Source organism: Oncorhynchus tshawytscha, linkage group LG16 (assembly GCF_018296145.1).
Source record: "Oncorhynchus tshawytscha isolate Ot180627B linkage group LG16, Otsh_v2.0, whole genome shotgun sequence".
NCBI lineage: Eukaryota > Metazoa > Chordata > Actinopteri > Salmoniformes > Salmonidae > Oncorhynchus > Oncorhynchus tshawytscha.
The window spans coordinates 56,407,340-56,419,709 of NC_056444.1; the positions used below are offsets into that span (position 1 = coordinate 56,407,340).

At 42.7% G+C, this 12,370-nt stretch overlaps 1 protein-coding gene across 1 annotated transcript; it reads right to left on the minus strand.

Moving 5' to 3' along the window:
- On the minus strand, positions 1-4,070 carry LOC112215970 (NACHT, LRR and PYD domains-containing protein 12-like). Its single transcript, XM_024375498.2, has 4 exons — positions 3,708-4,070; positions 3,269-3,442; positions 3,002-3,073; positions 1-724 (listed from the first exon to the last, which is right to left on the minus strand). Exons 1-4 carry the CDS (start codon positions 3,887-3,889, stop codon positions 715-717), a joined length of 438 nt encoding a protein of 145 aa, XP_024231266.2. The 5' UTR covers positions 3,890-4,070; the 3' UTR covers positions 1-714.
- Positions 4,071-12,370: the final 8,300 nt, after the last annotated feature.

Consider the following 12,370-nt stretch of genomic DNA (forward strand, 5'->3'; position numbering starts at 1 on the left):
TAACAGGCACTTCATTTAATATAACAGACTTTTAACATTCCCACAAGCAGTGGTGGAAGTCATCATCATAGTTTAAAACGTCCAATCATGTCACACAGTTGTCTTCATAGGAGAGTGATTTATTTGAAGCCTCAGGACAGTAGGGGGCTAGCTGTTACAGGGACAATGAGGTGACATCACCAGTATTTAGTTTCAACGTTTAACCTTGCATAAAGATACAGAGGAGCCATAATCCCAAACCCTGGGTAGAAAGGCTCAGTGAATGTTGTGTTAAATGTGTGCAGTTGGGTCAGACTGCCAGAGGAGATGCTGTAGCAGGATAGATGGCCATGCAGACAGTCCAGATACACTCTTACTCTGTAGGAGCGGGAGGAGCAGACACGTACGATGGCGCTCTTATTGTTGTGCCAGGCAGTGTAATTGTCATAGGAGCACTCCAGACTCCATGACTTGTCATTGAATCCCATTACACAATAATTAGCCTCTCCATGTTTGTTTATTCCTCTATATACCACTCCTATATAAGCTTTCCAACTCCACTCTGTCTCCCAGTAACATTGCCCAGTCAGACCCTCTCTACATAGCACCTGGGGGCAGTCCCTGAATCTCTCTGGGTGATCAGGACACAGCTGCTTCACCCACACCGTGTCACCCTTCTGTTCCCCTCAGACAGAGAGAGCTCTCTGTATTCTGTGTTTTGGGTTCAGTGTGAGCTCACATGCATCTGTTGGAGGAGAACACAATACAATGTATTACAAATCCTGTAATGTATAACTTTTCACCTCAGCGAGTTTGGATGTGTAGAATGAATGCTCCTTACCATCTATTAATGAAGACAATATTTTTTTACAAAATTGATGAAAGGCAGTAATCGAAGAGCTCATATTATGTTGTTTTAGCAATAAATAACATGCATAAACCTGAATAAATATATATTAGTCCTATATATTAGTCCTATATTAGTCTGAGCTGAAATAAAATATCCAAGAATTGTTCCACATGCACAAAAAGCTTATTTCTCTCCAATTGTGTGCACGAATTTGTTTACATTCCTGTTAGTGAGCATTTGTCCTTTGTCAAGATAATCCATCCACCTGACAGGTGTGACATTTCAAGAAGCTGTTTAAACAGCATGATCATTACACAGGTGCACCTTGTGCTGGGGGCAATAAAAGGCCACTCTAAAATGTGCAGTTTTGTCACACAACACGCCATAGATGTCTAAAGTTGAGGGAGCGTACAATTGGCATGCTGACTGCAGGAATGTCCACCAGAGCTGTTGCCAGAGTATTGAATGTTCATTTCTCTACCATAAGCCATCTCCAACATCGTTTTAGAGAATTTGGCAGAACGTCCAACCGGCCTCACAACCGCAGACCACGTGTAACCACGCCAGCCCAGGACCTCCACATCTGGCTTCTTCACCTGCGGGATTGTCTAAGATCAGCCACCCGGACAGTTGATGAAACTGAGGAGTCTGTAATAAAGCCCTTTTGTGACAAAAAACTCATTCTGATTTGCTGGGCCTGGCTCCCCAGTGGGTGGGCCTGTGCCCTCCCAGGCCCACCCATGGCTGCACCACTGCGCAGTCATGAGAAATTCATAGTTTAGGGCATAATGAATTTATTTCAATTAACTGATTTCATTATATGACCTGTAATTCACTATAATCATTGAAATTGTTGCATGTTGCATTTATATTTTTGTTCAGTATATACTGTATGCCTTTTTAATGTCAGTGTCAAGGTATTTGAAGCTGCTAGACATCAGGACTGTAGATGGTAATAGTGAAGGATTAGCTAGTTTAGTCTTGTTACGGTAACTAGCTAGTAGTCCGCTGTAGTTACACCTCGGCTGCTAATGCTAGCTCCGATTATGATTCCAGCTGCTTTGCCTAGTTCCAATTATAAATATGGTGGATATAACAATACAAGAAAACCAATGAATAAATCATTCTTCTAGGCATTTTGTAGGATGTGGGTTGCCCCGCTTTCTGCTTTAATTTGACAGTAATAGTGTTGAAATAGTGTTAGAATTGTATTGTGTGATGTCTTTTAAATTACAGACTTATTCTTCACAGTAGTCAACACTCACATCTCTTTTCCCAAGTATGATAGTGTACACTATATATACACAACTATGTGGATTCTGCTATTTCAGCCACAACCATTGCTGACAATTCAAGCACACAGCCATGCAATCTCCATAGACAAACATTGGCAGTAGAATGGCTTTACTGAAGAGTTCAGTGACATTCAACGTGGCACTGTCATAGGAGTATGTTCATCAAATATCTTCCCTGCTAGAGCTGCCCCTGTCGACTGTACGTGCTGTTATTGTGAAGTGGAAATGTCTAGAAGCAACAACTGCTCAGCAGCAAAGTGGTAGGCAACACAAGCTCAAAGAACGGGACCACTGAGTGCTGTCTGTCCTCGGTTTTAACACTCACTACCGAGTTCCAAACTGCCTAAGGAAGCAGCGTCAGCACAATAGCTGTTCAACGCGAGTTTCATGAAATGGGTTTCCATGGCCGAGCAGCTGCACACAAGCCTAAGATCACTAGGCCCCTTAGTTCCAGTGAAGGGAAATCTTAAAGCTACAGCATACAATGACGTTCTAGACAATTCTGTGCTTCCAACTTTGTGGCAACAGTTTGGGGAAGGCCCTTTCCTGTTTCAGCATGACAATGCCCCCGTGCACAAAGCAAAATCCATACAGAAATGGTTAGTCGAGATTAGTGTGGAAGAACTTGACTGGCCTGCACCGAGCCCTGACCTCAACTCCATCGAACGCTGCTTAATCGCCCAACATCAGTGCCCAACCTCACTAATGCTTTTGTGGCTGAATGGAAGCAAGTCCCAGCAGTAATGTTACAACATATAGTGGAAAGCCTTCCCAGAAGAGTGGAGGCTGTTATACTGTAGCAGCAAAGGGGTGACCAACTCCCTATTAATGCCCATGATTTTGGAATGAGATGTTCGACGAGCATGTGTCCACATACTTTTGTTGTGTCATGTTGTGTACGTAGTCTTCATTCTCATCACTAGACACCATATATGTATGGCTGAAAAAGCTGAAAAACATACACTGTTCGATTAATACACAGGCACACGCACAAGCAACAAAACAAATACAATAAAGCACAAATGTATCAAGTGCATGTTTAGTTTCCCCGAGAGCTGAAAAATATAAGTCCAGTCCAGAAGGGATGGGTGTGAGAAGGGGATTGGATACATGTTTTGCTTTAATATGAATATTGTGTCTGTACTTCAGTTTCTCCCGTCTCCAGAGAGGATTGGCCAGTTGATCAGAGAGCAGCTTCACTGCTGAATAATGCAGGTCATTCCGACGCAGGTCCAGCTCTCTCAGGTGTGAGTGGTTTAAGATTAGAGCAGAGGCCAGAGAAGCACAGCCATTATCTTCGATTTTACATGATGAAAGCCTGCAGAGTTTATCATGATTTCATTAATACTGCTACCATTGTGAAAATGAACAATGGCAGCAGTATAATTCTGCCTTTGTCAGGAACAATGTGAACTACAGTATCAATTATATTTTGAAACGTGCTAAGTATCATTGCATTTTATGAATATTCCATGACTGTGTTAATTTATTATGTTAATAATGAAAGGTCTACAGGTTTACAGCATATAAAACATAATGTAGAGCTGATTAACAACTTATTAAACAATTATACGAATACTGACCTTAGTGTCTCCAGTTTACATTGTGGATTCCCCAGTCCATCAGAGAGCAGCTTCATTCCTGAGTCTTCTAGGTCATTGACACTCAGGTCCAGCTCTCTCAGGTGTGAGTGGTTTAACATCAGAGCAGAGGCCAGAGAAGCACAGCCTTCATCTCTGATTCCACACCATCGCAGCCTGCACATAATTTAATATGATTTTGGTAAACACACCGCTACCCTCCAGGGGTGAAATAGTTTGCCACTTCTCAGAAATTATGGGATGTACTCAGTGCTTGACTTGGGCAGGAGCTACTGCTACTGCTTGAGTTCCTGCCACACATATAGAATATTAGCTCGAAAGTATTGCAGAGTTCCAAATAAACAGTACCGGCACCTATTTCTGAATAAACAAATCAATGACACAGTAGAAAAAAAGAAAGTCTATATACAGTGTGTGCAAAAGGCATGAGGAGGTAGGCAATAATAGGCCATAGGAGCGAATAGTTACAATTTAGCAGATTAACACTGGAGTGATAAATGAGCAGATGATGATGTGCAAGTAGAGATACTGGTGTGCAAAAGAGCAGAAAAGTAGATAAAATAAAAACAGTATGGGGATGAGGTAGTTAGATTGGGTGGGCTATTTACAGATGGACTATGTGCAGCGATCGGTTAGCTGCTCAGATAGTTGATGTTTAAAGTTGGTGAGGGAAATCAAAGTCTCCAACTTCAGCGATTTTTGCAATTAGTTCCAGTCACTGGCAGGAGAGAACTGGAAGGAAAGGCGGCCAAATGAGTGTTGGCTTTGGGGATGATCAGTGAGATATACCTGCTGGAACGTGTGCTATGGGTGGGTGTTGTTATCATGACCAGTGAACTGAGATAAGGCGGAGCTTTACCTAGCATAGACTTATAGATGACCTGGAGCCAGTGGGTCTGGAGACGAATAAGTAGCGAGGGCCAGCCGACTAGGCATACAGGTCGCAGTGGTATAAGATGATTTGGTAACAAAACGGATGGCACTGTGATAGACTGCATCCAGTTTGCTGAGTAGAGTGTTGGAAGCTATTTTGTAGATGACATCGCCGAAGTCGAGGATCGGTAGGATAGTCAGTTTTACTAGGGTAAGTTTGGTGGCGTGAGTGAAGGAGGCTTTGTTGCGAAATAGAAAGCCAATTCTAGATTAGATTTTTGATTGGAGATGTTTAATATGAGTCTGGAAGGAGAGTTTACAGTCTAGCCAGACACCTAGGTATTTATAGTTGTCCACATATTCTAGGTCGGAACCGTCCAGGGTGGTGATGCTAGTCGGGCGGGCGGTTAGCAAATGGATGAAATGTCTGCATTTGGTTTTACTAATGTTTAAGAGCAGTTGGAGGCCACAGAAGGAGTGTTATATGGCATTGAAGCTCGTTTGGAGGTTAGTTAACACAGTGTCCAAGGAAGGGCCAGAAGTATACAGAATGGTGTCGTCTGCGTATAGAGGTGGATCAGGGAATTGCCCGCAGCAAGAGCGACATCATTGATATATACAGAGAGACGGCCAGAGGTCCGGACAACATGCCCTCCGATTTGACACACTGAACTCTGTCTGCAAAGTAGTTCGTGAACCAGGCGAGGCAGTCATTAGAAAAACCAAGGCTAGTCTGCCGATAAGAATACGGTGATTGACAGAGTCGAAAGCCTTGGCCAGGTCGATGAAGACGGCTGCACAGTACTGTCTTTTATCAATGGCGGTTATGATATCGTTTAGTACCTTCAGCGTGGCTGAGGTGCACCCGTGACCGGCTCGGAATCCGGATTGCACAGCGGAGAAGGTACGGTGGGATACGAAATGGTCAGTGATCTGTTTATTAACTTGGCTTTCGAAGACTTTAGATAGGCAGGGCAGGATGGATATAGGTCTGTAACTGTTTGGGTCTAGGGTGTCATCCCCCTTTGAAGAGGGGGATGACTGTGGCAGCTTTCCAATCTTTAGGGATCTCGGACGATACGAAAGAGGTTGAACAGGCTGGTAATAGGGGTTGCAACAATAGCGGCGGATAGTTTTAGAAAGAGAGGGTCCAGATTGTCTAGCCCAGTTGATTTGTACAGATCCAGGTTTTGCAGCTCTTTCAGAACATCTGCTGTCTGGATTTGGGCGAAGGAGAAGCTGGGGAGGCTTGGGCAAGTAGCAGGCGGGGGGCGGAGCTGTTGGCTGAGGTTGGAGTAGCCAGGAGGAAGGCATGGCCAGCCGTTGAAAAATGCTTATTGAAATTTTCGATTATCATGGATTTATCAGTGGTGACCGTGTTACCTAGCCTCAGTGCAGTGGGCAGCTGGGAGGAGGTACTCTTGTTCTCCATGGACTTTACAGTGTCCCAAAACCTTTTGGAGTTAGAGCTACAGGATGCAAATTTCTGCTTGAAAAAGCTAGACTTTGCTTTCCTGACTGACTGCGTGTATTGGTTCCTGACTTCCCTGAACAGTAGCATATCGTGGGGACTATTCGATGCTATTGCAGTCCGCCACAGGATGTTTTTGTGCTGGTCAAGGGCAGTCAGGTCTGGAGTGAACCAAGGGCTATATCTGTTCCTAGTTCTGCATTTTTTTGAACGGGGCATGCTTATCTAAGATGGTGAGGAAATTACTTTTAAAGAATGACCAGGCATCCTCGACTGACAGGATGAGGTCAATATCCTTCCAGGATACCCGGGCCAGGTCGTTTAGAAAGGCCTGCTCGCAGAAGTGTTTTAGGGAGCGTTTGACAGTGATGAGGGGTGGTCGTTTGACTGCGGACCCATAGCAGATACAGGCAATGAGGCAGTGATTGCTGAGATCATGATTGAAAACAGCAGAGGTGTATTTGGAGGGCAAGTTGGTCAGGATAATGTCTATGAGGGTGCCCATCTTAACGCATTTAGGGTTGTACCTGGTGGGTTCCTTGATGATTTGTGTGAGATTGAGGACATCTAGCTTTGATTGTAGGGCTGCCAGGGTGTTAAGCATATCCCAGTTTAGGTCACCTAACAGAAAGAACTCTGAAGCTAGATGGGGGGGCGATCATTTCACAAATGATGTCCAGGGCACAGCTGGGAGCGGAGGGGGGTCGATAGCAGGCGGCAACAGTGAGAGACTTATTTCTGGAGAGGTAAATGTTTTTAATTAGAGGTTCAAACTGTTTGGGTATAGACCTGGAAAGTATGACAGAACTTTGCAGGCTCTCTCTGCAGTTGATTGCAACTCCTCCCCCTTTGGCAGTTCTATCTTGACGGAAATGTTATAGCTGGGTATGGAAATCTCAGAATTGTTGGTGGCCTTCCTAAGCCAGGATTCAGACACAGCAAGGACATCAGGGTGTGCTAAAGCAGTGAGTAAAACAAACTTAGGGAGGTGGCTTCTAATGTTGACATGCATGAAACCAAGATTTTTCGATCACAGAAGTCAACAAATGAGGGTGCCTGGGTTTACCTCCACATCACCCGAGGAACAGAGGAGAAGTAGGATGAGGGTACGGCTAAAGGCTATCAAAACTGGTCGCCTAGAGCGTTGTGGACAAATTATAAAAGGAGCAGATTTCTGAGCGTGGTAGAATAGATTCAGGGCATAATGTGCAGACAGGGGTATGGTGGGGTGCGGGTACAGCGGAGGTAAGCCCAGGCACTGAGTGATGATAAGAGAGGTTGTATCTCTGGAAAAGCTGGTTATAATGGGTGAGGTCACCGCATGTGTGGGAGGTGGGACAAAGGAGGTATCAGAGGTATAATGAGTGGAACTAGGGGCTCCGCAGACTTCCATGTAGCCATGGCTCTATGTAGTACTGTGCGCATCCCATAGTCTGTTCTTGACTTGGGGATTGTTTGAGTTTGGAGTTTATTTTTATTTTTACAGGGACAGTGCACATTAATCAACGTTTCAGTAAAAGTGCTGGTTTTAGCCAGCCGGCTAATTTTCAACCGCAGTCCCCGGGCAGGTTATTAAAAACAATTACAATATAGACAATAGCAACATAGAACAAGCAAGACATAGCAACATAGGACAAGCAAGACATAGCATACAGACAGAGCAACATAGAACAAAAAGCAGCAAGACAAAATTCATAAAAGCAACAAAGTGTTTCCACACCTCACAAGCTACAGACAACAGACAACATGGAGAGCGGCAACACACAGCTAGGGACCATGTTCACAAATCTGATTGACCTTTAGCCATGTCTTCAAGCATTTTGTGAAAGTGTGATATGTGGTGCAGTTATGTGTGTCTGATGGCAGTGTATTCCAGACATGGGAAGCTCTCACAGAGAATGCAGATTTACTAAAGGTGCTTTTCCTTAGGGTAACTATACAGTCACCTCTCATGGCAGACCTTGTGGATCTGCTGCCATATGTCTGGGTTTTCTGTTTAACAAAAATATTGAGTGGAGGGGGAGCCAGGCCATTAAGGATCTTGAATACAAGACATGCGTCGGTGTATTGCACAAGATTTTCCCAACTCAAGAGCTCATGCTTTCTAAAGATGTGACAATGATGATGGCTATTGGGCTTCCTATCAAGCACTTTGAGAGCCTGTTTGTAGACAGACTGAATAGGTTTTAATGTTGTACAGCAAGCTTGGGCCCAACTAGTCAAGCAGTATGTTAAGTGGGGGAGTATCATAGATTTGAAGTACAGTTTTGCTACCTCTGTAGTCATTGTGAAGAGACCTTTGGTGGCATGTCTTGTGGGGTATGCATGGGTGTCCGAGCTGTGTGCTAGTAGTTTTGACAGACACCTCAGTGCATCCAGCATGTCAACACTTCTTACAAATACAAGTTGTGATGAAGTCAATCTCTCTTCCACTATGAGACATGCATATTATCAATGTTATCTCTCTGTTCACATTTAACGGCCAGCCGTGCTGCCCTGTTCTGAGCCTATTGTAATTTTCAGAGGTCTTTCTTTGTGGCACCTGACAACACGATTGAACAGTAGTCCAGGTGCAACAAAACTAGAGCCTGTAGGACCTGCATTGTTGATAGTGTTGTTAAAAAGTCAGAGCAACATTTTTATTATGGACAGACTCAATTTCCACATGACTTATTACAAGATTTAGTTTATGGTTTAGTGAATAATTTGTCCCAAATACAATGCTTTTAGTTTTTGAAATATTTAGGACTAACTTATTCCTCACCAAGCATTCTGAAACTAACTGCAGCGGTTTGTGAAGTGTTGCAGTGATTTCACTCGCTGTAGTAGCTGGCGTGTATAGTGTTGAGTCATCCATATACATAGACACACAGGCTTTACTCAATAGCAGTGGCATATCATTAGTAAAAAATATAATAAATAAATAAGGGGCCTAGACAGCTGCCATGGGGAATTCCTGATTCTACCTGGATTATGTTGGAGAGGATCCATTAAATAACACCATTTGTGTTTTGTTAGACAGGTAACTTTTTATCCACAATATAGCAGGGGGTGTAATGCAATAACACATGTTTTTTTTCCATCAGCAGACTATGATCGATAATGTCAAAAGTCACACTGAAGTCTAACAAAACAGTTCCCACAATCTTATCATCAATTTCTCTCAGCCAATAATCAGTCATTTGTGTAAGTGCCGTGCTTGTTGAATATCCTTCCCTATAAGCGTGATGAAAGTCTGTTGTCAATTTGTATACAATAAAATAGCATTGTATCTGGTCAAACACCATTTTTTCCAAAGGTTTACTAAAGGCTGGTAACAGGCTGATTGATTACCGGCTATTTGAGCCAGTAAAAGGGGGCTTTATTATTCTTGGGTAGCAGAATTACTTTTGCTTCCCTCCAGGCCTGAGGGCACACCCTTTCTAGTAGGCTTAGATTGAAGATATGGCAAATAGGAGTAGCAATATCAACCGCTATTATCCTCAGTCATTTTCCATCCAAGTTATCAGACCCCAGTGGTTGTCATTGTTGATAGACAACAACAAAAAATTAACTTCTTCCACACTCACTTTACGGAATTCAAAATTACATTGCTTGTCTTTCATAATTTGATCAGTTATACTTGGATGTGTAGTGTCAGCGTTTGTTGTTGGCATGTCATGCCTAAGTTTGCTAAACTTGCCAATAAAAAAAATAATGAAAGAAATTGGCAAAATCTGTGGGTTGTGTGATGAGTGAGCAATCTGATTCAATGAATGATGGAGCTCAGTTTGCCTTCTTGCCCAAAATTTCATTTAAGGTGCTACAAAGCTTTTTACTATCATTCTTTATGTAATTTATCTATGTTTCATAATATAGTTTCTTATTCTTTTTATTCAGTTCAGTCATATGATTTCTCAATTTGTGGTACATTTGCCAATCGGTTGTGCAGCCAGACTTTTGTCGAAACCCTGTCAACCATACAATTGTTCAATTCCTAATCAATTCATGGGGATTTAACTGTTTTTACAGTGGGTGCATACAGTGGGTTTCTTAATGGGTGCATGCTTATTAGTAACTGGAATTAGTGTCTGGTTGCTCCTCATTACACACCAACAAATATTATTTACATCAACAACATAGGAATCACTACACTACTTCTTGTATGACCTCTTACACACTACATTAGGCCCAGCCTTTGGAACTTTGGTTTTCCTAGTTATGGCTACTATATTGTGATCACTACATCCGATGGATTTGGACACTGCTCTAAAGCAAATTTCTGCAGCATTACACGGAACCCCAACCGGCTGCACGCGTGCGCTATCTGCATACATTTATTTTGTCCCCCTACACCAAAAGCGATCACGACATGCAGGTTAAATATCAATATCAAAACAAACTCTGAACCAATGACATTAATTTGGGGACAGGTCGAAAAGCATTAAACATGTATGGCAATTTAGCTAGTTAACTTGCACTTGCTAGCTAATTTGTCCTATTTAGCTAGCTTGCTGTTGCTAGCTAATTTGTCCTGGGATATAAACATTGAGTTGCTATTTTACCTGAAATGCACATGGTCTTCTACAATTAATCCACACATAAAACGGCCAACCGAATCGTTTCTAGTCATCTCTCCTCCTTCCAGGCTTTTTCATCTTTGAACTTATATGGTGATTGGCATCTACACTTTTACCACGACAACCGGCAAAACATTTCGTCTTTCAATCACCCACGTGGGTATAACCAATGAGGAAATGGCATGTGGGTACCTGCTTCTATAAACCAATGAGGAGATGGGAGAGGCAGGACTTTCAGCGTGATCTGCATCAGAAATAGGAATGACTTCTATTTTAGCCCTTGGCAACGAAGACGCTCGTTGGCGCGCACGAGCAGTGTGGGTGCAATAATTGAATAACATGGAGTTCTAAATTTATTTTGCAATGCTCGCACACGCAACGTGTCCAGTCTGGTCAGCATGTTAATAAATATGTGATCAATACATGTTGATGATTTAAATCCTGTGCTGTTTGTAACTACTCTGGTAGATTAACTGATAACCTGAACCAGGTTGCAGGCAATAGTTATAGGTTCAAGCTTTTTCTTGAGTGGGCTGCTTGATGAAAGCCAGTCAATATTTAAATCATCCAGAAAATATACCTCTTGAGATCACATACAGTATCAGTCAAAAGTTTGGACACGCCTACTCATTCAAGGGTTTTTCTTTATTTTCACTATTTTCTACATTGTAGAAAAATAGTGAAAATATCAAAACTATGAAATAACACATGGAATCATGTAGCAACTAAAAAAGTGTGAAACAAATCAAAATATATTTTCGATTTGAGATTCTTCAAAGTAGCCATCCTTTGCCTTGATGACAGCTTTGCACACCTCTTGGCATTCTCTCAACCAGCTTCATGAGGAATGCTTGTCCAACAGTCTTGAATGACTTCCCACATATGGTGAGCACTTGTTGGCTGCTTTTCCTTCACGCTGAGGTCCAAATCATCCCAAACAATCTCAAATGGGTTGAGGTCGGGCAATTGTGGAGGCCAGGTCATCTGATGTAGCACTCCATCATTCTCCTTTATCAAATAGCCCTTACAAAGGCAGGAGGTGTGTTTTCGGTCATTGTCCTGTTGAAAAACAAATGATAGTGGGACTAAGCGCAAACCAGATGGGATGGTGTATCGCTGCAGAATGCTGTGGTAGCCATGCTGGTTAAGTGTGCATTGAATTCTAAATATGCACCCCACACCATCACACCTCCTCTTCTATGCTTCACGGTTGGAACCACACAGGCGGAGATCATCCATTCACATACTGTGCATCTCACAAAGACACTGTGGTTGGAACCAAAAATAAAAAAAATTGGGCAAATCAGACAAAAGGACAGTGTTCCACCAGTCTAATGCCCACTGCTCATGTTTCTGGGCCCAAATAAGTATCTTATTCTTATTGGTGTCCTTTAGTAGTGGTTGCTTTGCAGCAATTCAACCATGAAGGCTTGATTCATGCAGTCTCCTCTGAACAGCTGATGTTGAGAAGAGTTGGTTACTTCAACTCTGTGAAGCATTTATTTGGGCTGCAATTTCTGAGGCTGGTAACTCTAATGAACTTAGCCTCTGTGGCAGAGGTAACTCTGGGTCTTCCATTTCTGTGGCGGTCCTCATGAGAGCCAGTTTCATCATAGCACTTGATGGTTTTTGCGACTGCACTTGAAGAAACGTTCAAAGTTCTTGAAATGTTCCGGATTGACAGACCTTGATGTCTTAGAGTAATGATGGACTGTCATTTCGCTTTGCTTATTTGAGCTGTT

Bases quoted from the DNA above. Each gene is read 5' to 3' on its own strand.
- LOC112215970 (XM_024375498.2), bottom strand. From the start codon at position 3,889: ATGTGCAGGCTGCGATGGTGTGGAATCAGAGATGAAGGCTGTGCTTCT. The intron at 3,443-3,707 runs GTCAGTATTCGT...TAAACTCTGCAG, and splicing joins TGTAAACTGGAGACACTAAG to GCTTTCATCATGTAAAATCG. The intron at 3,074-3,268 runs GTACAGACACAA...TATGTTTTTCAG, and splicing joins TGGAGACGGGAGAAACTGAA to CTTTTTCAGCCATACATATA.